The sequence below is a fragment of the Lactuca saligna genome, chromosome 9, assembly GCF_052625555.1.
Source record: "Lactuca saligna cultivar CGN05327 chromosome 9, ASM5262555v1, whole genome shotgun sequence".
Classification (NCBI taxonomy): Eukaryota; Viridiplantae; Streptophyta; class Magnoliopsida; order Asterales; family Asteraceae; genus Lactuca; species Lactuca saligna.
The window spans coordinates 63693060-63708849 of NC_136425.1; the positions used below are offsets into that span (position 1 = coordinate 63693060).

At 40.6% G+C, this 15790-nt stretch overlaps 2 protein-coding genes and 1 non-coding gene across 3 annotated transcripts; 1 reads left to right on the forward strand and 2 right to left on the reverse strand.

The window, feature by feature from the left end:
• Positions 1-7955: 7955 nt before the first annotated feature.
• Positions 7956-8357, reverse strand: LOC145016411 (uncharacterized). Its single transcript, XM_078974734.1, has one exon. It carries the CDS (start codon positions 8355-8357, stop codon positions 7956-7958), a length of 402 nt encoding a protein of 133 aa, XP_078830860.1.
• Positions 8358-11005: 2648 nt separating this feature from the next.
• LOC145016412 (uncharacterized) lies at positions 11006-11701 on the reverse strand. Its single transcript, XM_078974735.1, has one exon. The coding sequence runs from the start codon at positions 11699-11701 to the stop codon at positions 11006-11008; it is 696 nt and encodes a 231-aa protein (XP_078830861.1).
• A 1066-nt stretch (positions 11702-12767) lies between these two features.
• LOC145019083 (small nucleolar RNA R71) lies at positions 12768-12874 on the forward strand. The gene has a single exon (XR_013667402.1). It is a non-coding gene; the product is annotated as a small nucleolar RNA R71 (small nucleolar RNA).
• The last annotated feature ends 2916 nt before the right edge of the window (positions 12875-15790 follow it).

The following is a 15790-nucleotide window of genomic DNA, read 5'->3' on the forward strand; positions in this document are numbered from 1 at the left end:
TAAAGAACTTTGAACGGTCCAATAAACCTTGGATTCAACTTTCCTCGTTTCCCAAATCGTATAAGTCCCTTCCACGGTGAGACTTTAAGTAAAACAGAATCCCCAACTTTGAAGGTTATCGGTCGTCTTTTCTTGTCAGCATAGCTCTTCTGACGATCCTGAGCTGCTAACATTCTTTCCCTAATCACCTTTAATTTCTCAGCAGTCTCATGGACTATCTCGGGGCCCATAAACTGCTTCTCTCCGGCTTCAAGCCAAAGAGACGGCGTACGACACTTTTGTCCATACAAGGCTTGGTAAGGTGCCATCTTGATGCTCGAGTGAAAACTATTATTGTAGGAAAATTCTACTAGAGGTAAGTGTTCGTCCCAATTCCCTTGGAATTCGAGGGTACATGCTCTCAGCATATCTTCCAACGTCTGAATCGTTCTTTCGCTCTGACCATCAGTTTGCGGATGGTAAGCAGTACTCAAACACAACTTTGTACCCAACTCCTCTTGTAGACTCCTCCAAAACCTCGACGTGAAACGACTATCACGATCTGACACAATCGTAAGAGGGACACCGTGAAGTCTTACAATTTCCTTCACGTAAGCATTTGCGAGCTTATCCATAGACCACTTCTCGTTGGCTGCTATGAAGTGTGCACTCTTAGTGAAACGATCCACGACTACCCAAATCATGTCGTGTCCGTTCTTCGTTCTGGGCAGTTTAGTCACAAAATCCATGGTGATGTCTTCCCATTTACCCATGGGTATAGGTAAAGGTTCTAAACTCCCATACGGTTTCTGATGTTGTGCCTTAACCCTCGCACATGTTATGCACTCGGCCACATACTTCGCAACATCGAGCTTCATCGTCGGCCACCAGTAGTAGGGTTTTAGGTCCCTATACATTTTAGTGCTACCGGGATGAATCGAGTACATGGTCTTGTGTGCTTCTTCCATTAGAAGATCTCTTATTCCTCCCGTCTTAGGTACCCAAATTCGATCTTGGAATACCTTCAGTCCTCGACTGTTCGTACCGAACACTAACGTTTTTCCCAAACGTTCTTTCTTTCGGTCATTCTTTTCTAAGGCTTCTTCTTGAGCTTTCCTGATACTTTCCACAATCGTCGAGATGACTTCAATTCTTAATGCTCTTGGCCTTTTCCTTTCAAGATTGACTTTCCGACTGAGAGCATCAGCAACAATATTTGCTTTACCTGGGTGGTAAAGTATCTCACAGTCGTAGTCCTTGAGAAGTTCTAGCCAGCGTCGTTGCCTCATGTTCAACTCCTTCTGATTAAAGAGATACTGGAGACTCTTGTGATCAGTGAAGAGCTTGCACTTCGTGCCGTAGAGGTAATGCCTCCATATCTTTAAGGCGAATACTACCGCTGCCAACTCCAGATCATGAGTGGGGTGGTTCTTTTCGTGCTCTTTCAATTGTCGAGATACGTATGCTATCACCTTTTCTCTTTGGGTCAGAACACAACCTAACCCGACTCCAGATGCATCACTATAAACTGCGAAATCTTCGACTCCATCGGGTAGAGAAAGTATCGGCGCTTCACATAACTTCTTCTTTAGCTTCTCGAACGCCTCATCGTGTTTCTCACTCCATGTATACGTAGCTCCTTTATGGGTCAAAGCTGTTAATGGAGCAGCTATCAAAGAAAAGCCTTGGATAAATCGTCGGTAATATCCGGCTAATCCTAGAAAGCTTCGAATCTCCGTGGGATTCTTCGGACGTTCCCACTTCATTACAACTTCGATCTTGGCAGGGTCAACCATTATTCCTTCTTGGTTAACAACATGACCCAAGAATTGGACTTCCCGTATCCAAAAGTCGCATTTGGAGAACTTTGCAAAAAGCTTCTCCTTCTTTAACACCTCCAACACTTCTTGTAAATGCTTGCCGTGCTCCTCCTGGCTTTTCGAGTAGATGAGAATGTCGTCGATGAACACTATCACGGATTTATCGAGGAATGGTTTACAAACCCTGTTCATCAAATCCATGAATGCTGCGGGAGCATTGGTTAGTCCGAATGACATAACCAAGAACTCGTAGTGTCCATATCTTGTTCTGAATGCAGTCTTCTCAATATCCTGCTCTCTCACTTTCAGCTGATGATATCCTGACCTAAGATCGATCTTTGAGAAGTAGCTCGAACCTTGCAGCTGATCGAATAGGTCATCAATCCTCGGCAATGGATACTTGTTCTTCACCGTTGCTTTATTCAGCTCTCGGTAGTCTATGCACATCCTTATGCTTCCGTCCTTCTTCTTCACGAATAACACCGGAGCTCCCCAGGGTGATGAACTAGGTCGAATGAAACCGCTATCCAACAGCTCCTGAAGTTGCATCATGAGCTCCTTCATCTCCGTCGGTGCTAATCGGTAAGGTGCCTTTGCTATCGGTGTTGTTCCTGGTAATAAGTCTATACGAAATTCTACTTGCCTATCAGGTGGTAATCCAGGAAGATCTTCGGGAAAGACTTCCGGATAATCACACACAACCGGTATATTCTGCACCTCTTTCTTTTCCTTCTTAGCATCGATTACGAATGCCAAGTATGATGCACATCCTTTGGACAAACATTTTCTGGCTTTCATCAAGGAGATGATTCCAGAATTCACTCTGCGTTTGTCCCCGTACACCATAAATGATTCCTTTCCGGGTGGGTTTATCCTAACTATCTTCTTTCGGCATAATATCTCGGCATCGTTGGCGCTAAGCCAATCCATACCCAAAACGATGTCGAAACCGTTTAACTCTATGGGTAATAGTTCCTCCTGGAATTCATTTCCGTTTAGGTCAATGACGATGTTCCTAATACGATTACTAACAGGTACGAATTTGCCACTGGCAACTTCTACAATTAGGGCGTTATCAAGTTTTTCTACAGGTAATGCTAATTTCGCACTAAATTTATGCGACACAAAGGAGTAGTTGGCTCTGGAATCAAACAGTATATTTGCAGGTAAACCATTTACAAGAAAGGTACCTGAAGCGACGTCTGCTGCCTCCTTTGCAGCCTCGAGCATCATCTGGAAGGCTCTCGCCTTCGGCTTTGGTGGTATGTTGGGTCTTCCTGCCTCCTTCTTCTTTGGACAGTCCTTCAAAATGTGCCCTTCTTCATTACACCCATAACATGCCTTCTGGTTAAGGGTGCATTCATTGGCATAGTGCCCAGGCTTTCCGCATTTGTAACAAGTGACCCCTCCATCACACTTCCCAGAGTGCTTCTTCTTGCACTTGTCACACCACTTTGCTTCTGATCCTCCTCCTCTCGAACTAGACTTCGAGAATCTACCTTTCTTACTGGACCTCGAGGATCCGTCAAATTTCCGTTTCTCTCCCACTTCCGCTCTCTCCAGACCCTTTTCTCGTATCTGGGTCTCCACATTCTTAGCAGCCCAGATGGCAGCTTTTAGAGTGGTAGTTTGCTTGACCATTGGACCGAAGTCCGCTGGTAATCCGAGGGCAAATTTGTTAACCTTGGAGAGTTCAGTTGGGACGAGGTGAGGAACAAGCTTCATTTTCTCAGTAAAGCTTGCAGCGTATTCAGTAACGCTCATTCTTCCCTTCTTTAGATTCTGGAATTCGTTGCTGATCTCCAGAAGATCCTGCTCAGAGCAGTATTGCATCTTCAACTGTACCAGAAAATCCTCCCACGACATTTTGCTTGCTTCACCTTTGGGCATTGAATCAGCTAATAGCTTCCACCAGCTTAGTACTCCAGATTTCAATAGAGGAACTGCAAGAGCAGTCTTCTGCCTATTGCTACACTCGCAACTCTCAAACATTGTCTCCATCTCAGAGATCCAGTTCATGACTTCCACCGGCGTCGGGCTTCCGGATAGACTCGGTGGCTTGGATGCCATGAAATCCTTGTATTTGCATCCACGTCCATCATTTCCTCCATCCTGGTGGTTTTGCCTAACTATCGGTGGGTTGGCTTGACCAATAGTCCCACTGTAGTTTCCTTCTTCAGTCTGCCCTTCATTCAACTCGGGCTGTTCGATCTGAATAGTCGCTTCCTCTCGATTTTGCTGGAGCAAACGCCTGGTTTCCTCCATTTGACGATCCAACATTGCCTGGATCATCGCTTGCACTCCGGCCATCGTTATTGGTCCGGCAGCGGTTTCCACAACTGGTATTTGCTCGATCACGGGGGGTTGGTGTCTATTCCCATTTGCGTTTACGTTTCCGCTACGGGTCCTTGCCATCTTGATCTATACACCGAATAAGGTGAATTTAGATCTTTATTTAGGAGAGACGTTTTAAATCGTCCTTATCACTCCGAAACGTTTACATGCTAGTTCTAATATCGTAGTCGTACGTTTAGAATCCTAAACACATAAGGTTCCAGATCCGGTCGGCAACAGACCATAGATCCCGAACAAAATAACAGCATATCATGCATAAAACATTTAGCACATAAAAGCATTTTAGGCACAATTCCTAAAATAAGCTAGTGCTCACACCTCACAATCATCGCTTAGCATTCTAAGTTTAAGTCTAGAAATCCTACAAATTCCTAGTTCGCTTAAACTAATGCTCTGATACCAACTGTGACATCCCCAAAATCACGGCCAGAAAAGACCGGTTTTGTTTATACTTTATTTCAAAATCAGAGTTATTTGTTTTTTTAATAAAAAGGGTTGCGGAATTTGTCCCAAAACAATAATATGATAAAGATTTATCAAAAGCATTTCCATAGAAATGTATTTCATTAAAAGACTCGGGATGTCATGTTCGTACAGATCAAAAGTATAAACAGTACAATATAAGCCTTACTACATTATTTCATATCTACAGGCCTATATCCGTAATCCCTCGTCCAAAACATCACACCTATGCTCATGCGCCACTACCTGTAATGCATAAAACTGAGTGGGTCAGGCTTGGGAGCCTGGTGAGCACATAGGGTTTTCAACCCACAATAAATAAGTTTATTAATTTCATCAATCAACAATAACCCGATTACCCATTCCCGTTATCCTCACTTTACGTCCCTAAACACCTATCATAAGGGACCTAGCCTAAGGATCATCATCGGGACGGACACTACTGCTAAGGGGATTCCTTAGCAATAAATGTCCTAATAGGCAACCATGTGGGGGATGGAGTACACCGGTGAACACATCGTTCACAACACCTACAGGTTGCGAGCCTGCTAGTGTTCCACTGGACTGTCTAGAAGAGTCCGTGGTCGTCATCTATACTCCGCTAGATGACTGGATCAACAACAACAACATCGAGGCCTCTCATCATTTTATCACACATCACCTATTACATCTACCCATGTTTTACCCCAACATTTTCGTAGATATAAAATACGTATACAGTTTAAATCATTGAAAACATGTATAACAACGTTCATCTAGCATAGATAACAAGTATTCACATAATATGCACACATAGCACGTAATTTATATAAAATACTTCATATCTATGTGTAAGTTGAAGGTAACTATGCACTCACCGGAAAAGGTGGTGATTCCGAACTCAGACAGCGCTTCGCTTCTTAAAAAGAATTTTTCTTCGACGAAACCTAGTATTATTACCACTAGAGTTTAGTTTATTATTCGTCGAGACTAATTAATAGTCTAGCTATTATTATTATTATTATATAAGCGTCAAAAAAATACTTATATAACCCATAATAATAGCCCATGTATTTATTATAAGTTCCTAATAACGTTACTATAATTAAATAAAAGTTATATTAAAAATAGCGTAGGCGTAGCTCACTTACAGCGGGTTTTATAGAAAACCGGGCTTTGCTTGGAGCAGCGTTCCCGAGCCGAAAAGCTCTTCTTCTCAGAGCCTTCGAGCACTCCGGGGCTTCCGCCTCGTGCTAGGGAGGTTCCCTAGGCTTTTCGGGGGATTTCGGGGCTAGAGAGAGGTTCTAGAGAGAGAGAGAGAGAGTAAAGAGAAGAAAGAATGGGAAAGGTGTGAAGAAAATGAGGGTGGGAGAGGTGGTATTTATAGGGTGAAATGTGGCTGAACTTGGTGCCACATGTCACCATCTGGTGGCAAGCCTTGGGGAGAAAGCAATGGCCAAGATTGTACCACATCACCCATTTTCGCACAGCACACTTCCGACTTCTAAAATCTGTAACTTTCACATACGACCATATCCACGCGTAGGTAATAATAAGATCTACAACTTTCATTTTGACACCGTCAGCTAATTCTCGACCGATCTTAAATTTAACAGTACAAGGAGATTATACTGTTAAATGTCTGCGTAAAATTAATAACTTCTACATACGGACTCTGTTTTTGTCTGTCTTTTTACCGTTGATTTCTTATTAATGAGATCTTCAACTCTCATTTACGTTGCGTAAGCCAAAAACCGCTCGAACTAAAATTCGAGTTTCAGGCTGTGCACTGCTAAGCCGAATCTTAGAAAAATCATAACTTCTTCATACGAAGTCAGATTTGGGCGTTCTTTTTATCGATGTTCTTAGTTTAACATATTCTACGACTTTTGTTTAGATTGCTAAGGCTAAAAAGTCTTCTATCGTAAATTCACTATTTACGTCTCCCAGTGTCGTGCCGGTTTTGCCGTAAAACTTCGGCGGGCCATAACTTCTTCGTTATAGCTCGGATTTCGGCATTCTTTATATGTACGGAAACCTTGAGACATATTCTACAACTTTATATAGAGATATCGGGATTATCTCACACTTTAATTTTGACGCTCATTTTTATTCTTTATTAATTATACATTTATAATTAAATAATAAACACATAAACACACATAATTCACATAATACTCAAATATTTCATATTTATTACTTCAAAAAGAGTTACAATAGTTGACCTAGACTATTACATTGACAAAAATGCTTAGCCCTGAAAACCCGGGCATTACAGTTGAATCCCCCATATTGCATTCTTTCACCAAATATGGTGTCAGCTCTTCATCCAAACCAACCTTCCCCAGCCAATCCCAGTCCACTGCATTGGGTAAGTGAATCTCTTTCTGTTTCAAAGCCTCTAACTTATTTTTTGCACGAGCTTGAGACGATTTGGATGTGATTTGGCGGAATGAGAGCCACGAGATGTCCCCTTGACTCCCCCCCCCCTCTTGAAGTCTGACCTCTTCTGGACATGGTACATGCATAACAACTTTAAGAAAGCACAAACAAAGAAAACCCATCAATTAAAATCGAATAAAACAGATCTGTATAGCACCCAACTCATCGAGTTCATGTCCTACTCGGTGAGTAGGATGAACATCGGGACCAGATTCATACTGAATGTATATGGGTCATCTAAAACACCCAATTTTTCATAGGGGTTTGCTGTACTAAGTCCAATAACCACTAATCCAAAAGAATTTTCTCTTAACACCTCCTAATTCATGGTAAAATCAAAACCCTAGAAATTGAGGAAACCCCCAAATCCGATTTTAGAAAAAATAGGGGCAAAGAAGTGATAAAGCTTTAACCTTTTACAAGTTTTAAGTGTAAAAATATACCTTTTCTCTTGAAAGTCGAAGATTGAGCCAAAAATCGAAGAAATCGCTTGAGGGTGGCTGTGCACGACGAGTGTGTGGGTAAAATGGGTGAAAACCCTTATTTCACAGATTATAAACCGTCTGTGTAAGTTGGCTACTCGCCGAGTAGAAAAGTTCTACTCGCCAAGTAGAACTGCATTTACGCGTTTTTTGGGTTATTTAGACAAGTGGTCGCCGAGTACACGTACCTACTCGGCGAGTAAAGCTTGCAGTTTGACAAAAATTGAATTTTTTCTAATTTTTAACCCACCACCCACACTCTAGGCATTTCTTGCCCTCAAGCAATCATTTAGAATATATTTTCAGAATAAGATGAATGAAAACGATCCTAAGAAATTAAAAAGAAAGAAAAAGAAAAAGAAATGCAAACTCTAAACTTGGTTTGCCTCCCGGAAGCGCTTCTTTTTAAGGAGTCATTAGCTGGACTCCTCCCATTCTACGTGGCTGCAATCCCTCCCAGCAACATCAACTCTTCCATGCCTTCATTCCTTGGGACTCCTTCTTCATACTTTTTGACCCTATGTCCATTAACCTTGAAAAGGGTTCCATCTTTTGACAATAGCTCTATAGCACCATGTGGAAACACCTTCTTCACCAGAAAAGGACCATCCCATCTTGATTTGAGTTTGCCTGAGAAGAGTTTTAGCCTTGAATTAAAGAGCAACACCTTTTTCCCTTCATGAAATTCTTTATTTTCCTTGATCCTCTTGTCATGCCAACTCTTGGTTTTCTCTTTATAGATTAAAGAAATAGTGTAAGCATCATTCGTAAGTTCCTCAAGAGCGTTCATTTGCATTAACCGGTTGTTCTTGAGCTCCTCCATGTTGAAATTGCACATCTTTAAAGCCCAAAAAGCTTTATGCTCTATCTCCACCGGTAAATGACATTGTTTTCTTTAAACTAACCTATATGGTGTAGTACCAATAGGGGTTTTGAAATCTGTACGGAAGGTCCAAAGTGCATCGTCTAGCTTATCCGACCATTCTTTTCGATTGCTCCCCACCGATTTCTCCAAAATTCTCTTTAAAGCTCTATTTGTCACTTCGGTTTGTCCACTAGTTTGTGGATGGTAAGATTTAGAAAATTTATAGGTTACCCCATATTTCCTTAGCACCTTCTCTAGTTGATCATTGGCAAAATGAGTGCCTCGGTCACTTATGAGAGCTTTTGGGACTCCAAATCTTGAAAATAACTTCTTTAAAAACCGCAACACCACCCGACCGTCATTAGTTGGCAAAGCTTGTGCCTCCGCCCACTTGGATACATAATCCGCCGCCACCAATATGTATTTGTTGCCTTTGGACATGGGAAATGGTCCCATGAAATCGATCATCCACACATCAGATACTTCGCACACTTGAATACTATGTTGTGGCATTTCATTACGAGATGAAATGTTTCCCGCTCTTTGACATGCATCACATTATTTGACAAATTGGGTTGCATCTTTAAAAATCGTGGGCCAGTAAAACCCAATGTCAAAGATCTTCTTAGCAGTGTAATGTGCTCCATGATGTCCACCCATGGGCCCACTATGACAATGCTCCAATATTTTCCAGCTTTCATTCCCGAACACGTATCTTCGTATGATTCCATCCGTGCAGCTTCGGAAAAGATATGGTTCATCCCAAAAGTAATACTTTATTTTGGAAAAGAATTTCTTCTTTTGTTGACTTGTGAGATCTTTTGGGATGTATTTGCTAGCTAAGTAATTAGCTATATTTTCAAACCATGGTTCTTCTCCCATGGTTATTATAATATACTCGTCCAGAAAATTATCTCCAACTTTATCTTCTTGCAATCGCGGTTTTTCAAGCCTTGACAAGTGGTCAGCTGCTACATTCTCCATTCCCTTTTTGTCGCGTATCTCTATGATAAACTCTTGAAGAAGTAGAACCCATCGTATCAATCTTGGCTTGGCATCCTATTTGGCAAACAAATACTTGATAGCAGAGTGGTCAGTAAGAGCTATTATTTTAGATAAAACTAAATAAGGGCGGAATTTATCAAAAGCGTACACCACAGCTAATAATTCCTTTTCCGTGGTGGTATAATTTTCTTGGGTCGAATTTAAAGTCTTACTAGCATAATATATGGGTCGAAAGTGCTTATCAACCCTTTGACCAAGGATAACTCCTAATGCAAAGTCACTAGCATCACACATTATTTCAAACGGTAAATTCCAATTTGGTGCAATAATGATTGGGGAATTAGTCAATTTTTCCTTTAAAAATTCAAATGCCTCTAAACACTCTTTAGTAAAATTAAATGGTGCATCTTTTAAGAGTAATTGTGTTAGAGGTCTAGTTATTTTAAAAAAATATTTTATAAAACGCTGATAAAAACCCGCGTGACCAAGTAAACTTCTAATGCCCTTTATATTAGTTGGCGGGGGTAATTTGGAAATGGTGTCAATCTTTGCCCGATCCACTTCAATTCCCAATTTGGAAACCTTGTGGCTTAAAATTATACCCTCCTTGACCATAAAGTGACATTTCTCCCAGTTGAGGACCAAATCGGTTTTTTCACACCTAGCAAGCATTAAGTCAAGATTTGTGAGACAATCATGGAAGGAAGATCCAAAAACAGAAAATTCATCCATAAAAATGTCCATGAATTTTTCCACCATATCGTGGAATATGGCTGTCATACACCTTTGAAATGTCGCGGGTGCATTGCATAGCCCAAAAATCATGCGTCGATAAGCAAAAGTCCCACTTGGGCAAGTAAGTGTGGTCTTTTCTTGGTCCATTGGATCTATGGGTATTTGGAAATAACCCGAGAATCCATCTAGAAAGCAATAATAACTATGGCCCGATAATCTTTCTAACATTTGATCAATAAAAGGTAAGGGAAAATGGTCTTTACGAGTGGCATCCTTTAGCTTTCGATAATCGATGCACACTCTCCAACCGGTTACCGTTCGTGTCAGAATAAGCTCATTCTTTTCGTTGGTTATGACCATCATCCCTCCTTTCTTGGGCACCACTTGGACTGGAATCACCCACGGACTGTCAGAAATGAAATATATAATCCCCACATCTAAAAGTTTGACCACTTCCTTCTTCACCACTTCTTGCATATTTGGGTTTAATCGTCTTTGGTGCTGTACAACCGATTTGCTCCTTCTTCCAAATTAATCTTGTGAGAACAATAAGAGGGGCTTATTCCCTTGATGTCGGTAATGCTCCATGCTATGGCTCGCTTTCGCTTCTTCAAAACTTGAACTAGTTCTTCCTTTTCATTTTGGAAAGGTCAGAGGCTATAATGACTGGATTTTGATGGCCATCTTCAAGGAAGGCATACTCCAAATGTTCTGGTAACTTTTTGAGCAGTTTTTGGGTTCTGTTTGTTGTACTCGCCGAGTGCAGGTAGGGGACTCGGCGAGTTGGTAGCTGAATTTCCGAATTCTGTTTTTTCCAAGCATGGACTCGGCGAGAAGCTCGGCCCTACTCGACGAGTTGAACTGTCGGATTGCTTCATTAATTATTCAAACTCAACTTCTTCCAGCAGCCTCTCGATCTCCATTAAGTCTTTTTCAACATCAAATTCTTCATCAAAAATTGTGGACTTGCTGGAATCATCACTTATGCATTCCTCCATTAATTCATCAAGCATGTCAATTGAGAATGCCGTGTCGTCACTGTTCCTTGCATACTTCATAGCTTGCTCAACCCCAAAAGTGACTGAATCTTCTCCTACCAGCAAGCTGAGCTTCGAGTCTTTCATGTCTACTATAGCGGTCGCAGTGTTGAGGAAGGGTCTTCTGAGGATGATCGGGACTTGAGGATCCGCCTCCATATCTAGAATTATGAAATTAGTGGGAAATACGAATTTGTCCACCTTGACCAGCAAGTCTTCACATATGCCTCTTGGAAAAGTGACTGTCTTGTTTGCTAAATGAATCACCATACGAATTGGCCTTGGTTCCAGGAGATCCAACTTCTTGAAGAATGAATATGGCATGAGGTTTACACTCGCTCCTGAATCGGCCAAAGCATGAATGGTAGCCAAGTTACCAAATTGGCAAGGCAAAGTTAAGCTCCCTGGGTCACCCTTCTTCTTTGTTAGCTTATTTAGCATAGCAGCTGAGCAGTTTTCATTAAGGACTACCTTTTTCACTTCCTCCATCTTCCTTCTATTCGTGAGAAGTTCTTTAAGGGATTTTGCATATTTGGGCATTTGTGCGACAGATTCGATGAAGGGTATGTTGATTTGAAGAGCTTTGATATGATCAAGAAACTTCTGTTACTCCTCTTCCTACTTCTCTTTCTTAGCTCGGACTGGGTATGGCAATGGAGGTTGGTAAAGCTTTTCAGGGATCCGCTCCTTCGGATTTGGCAGTGGACTCGCCGAGACCATATTCTGGACTCGGCGAGTAGGCTCTATTCCTTGAAGATTTTGATTTTTGTCTTGAATTTATGCATCCTCCTTATGTGATTCTTTGGGTGCTTCATTCTGAATAGGGGCCAGAGGAGTGATTATTTTCCCACTTCTTGTTGTAACTATATTTATGTGCGCGCCTCGTGGGTTATTTTTGGTTTTACTAGGAAGTTCACCTGGTGATCTTTTGTTGATTTGTTAAGCACGTTGCCTTAGCTGTGTTTCTATGTTGTGAATAGATGCTTGCTGGTTTCAAAGTATAATTCTTGTTTCTTGAATTGCAGCATCATGATCACTATGTCTCTTTTCTGAAGCAGCTATAAATTTGGTAAGCATCTCTTCCAAACTTGGTTTTCTTTCTTGTGCCGGCTCCTCCTTTTGGTAAAAACCTCTTCCTTTCTGTTTGTACTTCTCCTCGTTAGCCTTCTTATACTCTTCATACAGGATACACTCTTTCTTTGGTTTTCGCCAATATTCATCATATCGGTCCCCACTTGAGTAACACACTTGCACCTTTTTGTTGCCATTTTCATCCAAGTCGCAGTCTTTAGAAATATGAGGTCCATTACAATTTTCATAACCCACCCGAATAGCATGGATTGTTTGATCCATTTTATCCATCCTCCTATCCATGGTTTTTAGCATAGCCATGACCGCGGATAAGTCTTCATTAGCTTCATATGCGGCTCCCCTAGTAACATCATTTCTTGGATTATGGTATTCTCTAGAGTGCTTAGAGAATTCTTCAACCAATTCCTTGATCACCGGGGGTGGCTTCTTTTTGAGCGGGCCTTGCGAGTCAAGTAACTGCCTAGTTGTGACATTGAATCCATCATAGAAGATGGAGACTTCTTGCTGGCTATTAAGGTCATCATGTGGGCAATTTCTTAGCAAGCTCTTGTACCTCTCCCAAGCTTCATATAGCAACTCTCCAACTTGTTGTTCAAAGTTAGCAATGACCTTCTTCAACTTGGCTATCTTGGAAGGTGGGAAAAAGTGATCAATGAATTCTTCTTTCATCTTGGCCCATGTGGTGACTGACCCGGGGGGAACTGACTTGAGCCAGTCTTTTGCAGCACCTTTGAATGTCACTGGAAGCATGTGAAGTAGCTGAGTCTCACGAGGCACATTTGGAACATTAAAGTAATCAGCTACATCATTGAGTTCATCCAAATGCTTGTAGGCATCTTCGTGGTCTTTTCCATAGAAAGGAATTTCCTTTAGCTGGGCGAGTATGTAGCCCTTTAGCTCGAACGTAGCAGTAGCGGGAATTGCGGGTTGCACAAGTCCCGGGCCGGTGTCATCGCGGATCCTCTTCTTCCACTCTCCCATGGGGATTTCATCAATGTTAGCCATGGTAAGAGCTAACTCGTCGCCAGAATCGGAGTCGTGCCCATATGTAGGTTCTTCTTCCTCGTCGGTGTCGTACTCGGTGTCTTCCTTGATCGGGTCTTCGCTTGCTAAAGATGCGATGGATGCACCTGCTTTGCTTCTCTTTTTCTTCGCAGAAACAATCTTCAAATTAGACAAAGGTGACTTCTTAGGTGTATTCGAGCTCTCCACATCCTTTCCTCTGTTCCTTCTCAATGCGGATTCGGGATCTTCAAACGGGGGTACCAGCGGAGTGTTTGACCCTCTGGTCATAAAAGTCCTGAAATAAAACAAGATAAAAACGTACAAAGAACAAAAAAATGCAACAAAAAAATGAAAATTAAAGGTAAAATACTGCTCTACTCACCGAGTAGGTGCGAATGCACTCAGCGAGTAGAAGTGTAATTTTGAAAAAAAAAACTATGCTTAAAAAAAAACTAAAATAGATGCTAAAACCTAACTACTAACTATTAAACTGCAATAAATTAACTTTGTCCCAGTAAACTCACACAAAGGATCGAAAAAATTAGGAATTAGACTAACTATTTAGAACCGTTCCCCGACAACGGTGTCAAAAACTTGATGTGTGTGAAACGAGCTAGTTTTAATCCTACTTTTAGTTGATAAATTAAGCACACAAAGGCAGTGAACCTGTATTTTAGTGGTATAGTTGGATAAGTAGGGTGTCGAACTCAGGGAACGGAAATTAATCTAATAACTAATTTTAACTAAGCAAGTAATATAAGTAAAAGGGTTTTTCTCTAGTTTTACAAGACTCGAAACTTAAACACAGCACTTAAGCACTTAACTAACTAAACAATTAAAGCAAATGACAAATTCACCAAATTTAATAAAGGGTTTCTGTTTAGGTTTAACCAATTCACTCCTATGGTTATTTAAATGATAAATCAATTATTATTGGTTACCAACTATACTGGTCAGGTTCATGTTAATTACTCCTAACCCTTAGACAATTAATCAATTCAAGCAATGGCCAATTGTTTAAACTAATTAATTCCCTAGTTCAATTGTTTGGATTAAATAAGATTTGTAATTGGTTAATCAAGTTGGTGTTTCAGTTAACCTCTTGTTTGTTGGTTTCTCAAACAAGCTCACACATTAATTTACCCATTCTCTAATTAATCCAAGTTTCATATTCATTATTCCTAGGCATATGATAAAGTGTTCACTTAACATATGAGGTTAACAACTAAAAGATATTCATGCAACTTAATTGCCTTCTAATTAACAGAAATAGTTGTCATTAATGCATAAGGTTCTTTAACAAACTTAATTTAATAAAATCACCAAATAACAATCAATCAAAAAGTATAATTAAACCATAGGAGTAACTTGGTCTTCCCCAACAGAAACAAAACGAATTTAGTTCATAGTCATAGAAAAAACAAACTCAAAAACAAATTCAACTAGGATAAACATGTTTAATTCCTAAGGCTAAGTGGAATCAATAACCTAAATTGCCTTGATTCTTCAAAGGATTGAAGGTTAGGGTTTCTCAGCTCTTCAAGGAGTTCTTTTTCGGAGGTCAAGCTCTTAAAATCGCCAAAAGTCTTTCCTATTCGGATAATGGTTCGATATCTATAATTATCACCAAACAGGGTGTACTCGGCGAGTAGAAGACCCAACTCGCCGAGTAGATGCATAAAATCCGCCTTATACCAGGAGTCTTGACTTATCTTCTGGAATATTTTTGGTACTCGCCGAGTAGCCTCGAGAACTCACCGAGTAGCTATGCTTTTGTCCCTCATTCTTCATTCTTTGGTAGCTAATTGCTTCTCCTTGTTCCTTTTCACTTCCAAGCATGTCTTTTGGACTGAAAACTAAATTTAAGCATTATTAAGTACCTTTTTTCCACATTATACACATAATTAGCTAAAAATGAATAAAAATGTATGCTAAATATGTGACTAATTATGCAAATATCACTAATGCTGGTCTTTGAGAAATTTGTTCTAATTTGCTGCTTAAATACCCTAGGTGTAGCCAAGATCATCATCTTGAGGTTCACCCGGTTGTGCTTTTCTCATTAGTGGAAGGTTATGAATCTTCTAAATTATGTCACATGTTCTTCTGTATGTTTGTTATTTGCTATAATGTGATAGATGAACACGTTTTGGGGGGAAAGGTTATGAACCTTTTTTATACAAACCCCTGGTTGCCTGCTTGTACCGATTTCGCTCGTGTGACATTGGATGATCAGTCCTTGTTGTCACACGATAAATGCACACAACCTCTTGATTTTACTTATCAAGCTTGAAAATAGGAAGCATCTGAATTGCTTTTTTTTTTCCTTCTAGTTTTATGGTTAGAGTGTTATAAGATTGAAGGTGGTAAACTACGTTTTTTTGGTTACATTTTCATGTCAAAACTAATAAAAATGCCTTTACTAGCATTGAATCTATCTTTAACACCCGTTTTAAGAATAAAAATGATGCAGGCTCTGCACATTCCATGTTCTTGGGATGGCACGCTCGTCCTGAGCTTCTAGGACATTGT

What these genes read in the sequence shown, in the direction of transcription:
- LOC145016411 (XM_078974734.1), bottom strand. Translation starts at nt 8,357, where the DNA reads ATGTGCAATTTCAACATGGAGGAGCTCAAGAACAACCGGTTAATGCAA.
- LOC145016412 (XM_078974735.1), bottom strand. Translation starts at nt 11,701, where the DNA reads ATGCCCAAATATGCAAAATCCCTTAAAGAACTTCTCACGAATAGAAGG.